At 31.0% G+C, this 3,246-nt stretch overlaps 1 protein-coding gene across 1 annotated transcript; it reads right to left on the bottom strand.

The window, feature by feature from the left end:
- Positions 1-1,869: 1,869 nt before the first annotated feature.
- LOC107914366 (histone H3.2) lies at positions 1,870-2,503 on the bottom strand. Its single transcript, XM_016843267.2, has one exon. It carries the CDS (start codon positions 2,418-2,420, stop codon positions 2,010-2,012), a length of 411 nt encoding a protein of 136 aa, XP_016698756.1. The 5' UTR covers positions 2,421-2,503; the 3' UTR covers positions 1,870-2,009.
- Between the last annotated feature and the right edge of the window lie 743 nt (positions 2,504-3,246).

The following is a 3,246-nucleotide window of genomic DNA, read 5'->3' as shown; positions in this document are numbered from 1 at the left end:
TTCATTTTGTGTTTACATATTACATACACAAATAAGTATACTTATATAATATAAAAACAAATTGATGTATTTATTTTTTAAAATGTGTACAATTGACTCACAATTAAAGTTTAATGTATATAATTGCACCAAATCAAAGTCCATACATCAAATCGCACATTTAATCAAAATTCATGTATAGTTTTAACATTTGGAAAATTATTTAATGCACTACTAGTGAAGTTAAAAAACTCCATTAAAAAGGGTTAGTATTTAGTACACTAGAAGTGTACTTTATTTTTTATTCCCAAGTAACTTTAAAAAATTAATGTGTCTCTTTGTTTTTTAAAATTTTACTATATCCATATAGGATACTTGCCAACCCCTTGGCCCTGCTTGTGGAGTCTAAAAACTCCACTGGCAGTATACCAAATAATTTTCCTACAAGGTTAGGGAGTTGGCAAGTGTCCTATAAAGGTATAGTAAAATTTTAAAAAATAGATATTTAAAAAAAATATACAGATGTCAATTTTTTTAAGTTGCTTGTGAAATAAACAAAATACACTGTCAATGTACCAAATATTGATCCTTAAAACAAACATACCTCATTTATTTAACTTGCTTGTGGAGTTAAAAAGCTCCAATAATAACGGATTGAATACTAACTCTTAATATTTAGGGTAATTATTTAATGCACCATCAATGGAGCTTTTTAGACTATACAAACGGGTTGAAAGTGTGGCAGCGCCATAGTAATTCATGTAATTATTTTTAAATTTTTTTACTGCACCCTATGATACATTTATTAAACCCTTAATCTATTTGTGGAGTCTAAAAAACTTCACTAATGATGTATCAAATAATTTTACTAATATTTATCCTTTATAAAATTAAAAGATATCTTAAATTCTTAATAAAAATTTTAAAAGGAAGTGAGTTTGAACTAAACCTGCCCAACACAAACCCAAAATCTTATTTATTTTCAAATTCACTTTTTCTTAAAAAAAAACTGTTGGATTGAAATCCAATTTGTTGGAATTAATTTGGCATCCCTAATTATATCCAATTAAGTATGTTTAACGAAACAAAGAATTTAAGAATGATAGAAATGAAATTAGGATAAAACCATGTAAAAGAAAGAAAAAGGCAATCATGTCCCTTTTAACAATTATTTAACACAATCAGAGAAGTTGAGACAAAATGAAGTGTCCTATCTTAGCATTTGGATCAATGCTCCAAATAACAAGCCACTTTTGTTGTTTTAATATGGACATTATAGTATAATAATACATTTTAATTCTAAAGTACAAAAATTCGTAAACAATGAACATACAATTAAACCATGAGATGTGATGTGGTGGTTGATCACTTCATTCTTTAATCATGAAGTCAAGAATTTGGTCTCCACTAATGAGAACAAAACATATTTCATGGCTAATTTTTTACCTCTTTAAAATACAACTGCGACGAAAAGACTAGTCACTATTAATAACTGTGCACACTTTAATTTTAACTAAAATTTAACATATATACCATTGGACTTAAAATATTGCGATAAAAGCTATTCATTACTATCAATTTAATGGGAGTGAATATAGGACAGTCCAACATTTATGCAATTTGATAGATTGAGCTGCCCAATTCATACAGATTAGGCTTAACCGATAAATTTTTCTACGCTCCAAATCGGGTTTCATGTTTTTGTATTAGGTCTAGACTTGTTTAATGGTGAGATTATTCAATTTTAATTCAAAGATGAACATAAAATATGAGTGAATTTAGATAAAAAATAAATTCTACCCGATTTCCGCAATGAAAGTTTATGATTGGGAAAGCTGTTTACGGCACATTCAAACTTAGCATTGCGGAAGCTGTTGCTTATCTCCATGATCATTGTAAGTGCCACAGAAGCTTTATTATGTCTGAGAAATTGTTTGTATTACATTAAGGTTAAGAAAGGACATTAACCTCCGCATTTTCAATATTAAAACCCATGGAAATCTAAATAATACAATAGATCATAAAAGCCACTAAGCTCTCTCGCCCCTAATACGACGAGCCAATTGGATGTCCTTAGGCATTATAGTAACCCTTTTAGCGTGAATAGCGCACAGATTGGTGTCTTCAAAAAGCCCAACCAAGTAAGCTTCCGCGGCCTCCTGGAGAGCGGCCACAGCGCTACTTTGGAACCTCAGATCTGTTTTGAAATCTTGGGCGATTTCTCTTACCAGCCTTTGAAATGGGAGTTTCCTGATTAAAAGTTCAGTGCTCTTCTGGTACTTTCGGATTTCACGCAAGGCCACAGTTCCTGGCCTGAATCTGTGCGGCTTCTTCACTCCACCAGTAGCCGGAGCTGACTTCCGCGCCGCTTTTGTGGCCAATTGCTTCCTCGGTGCCTTGCCTCCCGTGGATTTTCTAGCGGTTTGCTTGGTACGAGCCATTTGCGTTGTGAAAGATAAAACTGGGTTTCTGAGTGATGACTTGTTTGTTGTTAAGGAAATGAGGAACGCTTTTGGGCTGTGAAATAAACTGGAGAGTTTGCGGTTTTAAATAGAGGGAAATGGAGGGGAATTGCTTTCGTTTTCAATCGGACGGTCGAGAGAAGATGTGACTTGGATTCTGATCCGCGTGAAATGGTTTGACCAATAGAATTTGGTTATTCAGGCGCCAAATATCTTTTATTTTCAAGAAATTTTTTTGGGGTGTTTGGGCATCTTTAAAATTTGGGTAAACTACATCACAGGTAAGTCAACTATCAGTCATTTTCCTTTTTATCATCCAACTATAATTTTTTTTAAAATTAGTCACCTAACTATGAGTTTGTTTCTTTTTCGATCAACCAATAATGAATATTTTTTAAATTAATCACTCAACTAATTGAGATTCTTTTTTGGTTCATTTTCACTAATTGTCGTTAGCCGGCTAATGGGAGGATTACAATAACAAATTTAGCCCTCAGCTTTTACATAAATCTATTTAGTTATAATTTTTAAAACTTAACCCTCAAAATTTATAATTAATCTTAATTTGATGCTAATTCTAAAACATTTAAAATATATATATAAATAATAATATAAATTTTAAATTTATTATACTTTTTAAAATATTTATATATTTATATCTAAAAAAATTCAAAATTAACCCACGTGAACAAGTCTAATGTAATACTCCGAAAATTTTTACTGTAAGGAAAGTAATATAATATCTCTGATATAGTAAAATAAGGAAATAAAGTGCTAAAAAGTGGTAATTTTGAGTTATGGCAAT

This window comes from Gossypium hirsutum, chromosome D10 (genome assembly GCF_007990345.1).
Source record: "Gossypium hirsutum isolate 1008001.06 chromosome D10, Gossypium_hirsutum_v2.1, whole genome shotgun sequence".
In the NCBI taxonomy this organism is placed as follows: Eukaryota; Viridiplantae; Streptophyta; class Magnoliopsida; order Malvales; family Malvaceae; genus Gossypium; species Gossypium hirsutum.
The sequence above is the reverse complement of the archived record's forward strand: the minus strand, read 5'-3'. Positions and strand labels throughout refer to the sequence as shown.

Coding starts and splice junctions, on each gene's coding strand:
- LOC107914366 (XM_016843267.2), bottom strand. CDS start 2,420: ATGGCTCGTACCAAGCAAACCGCTAGAAAATCCACGGGAGGCAAGGCA.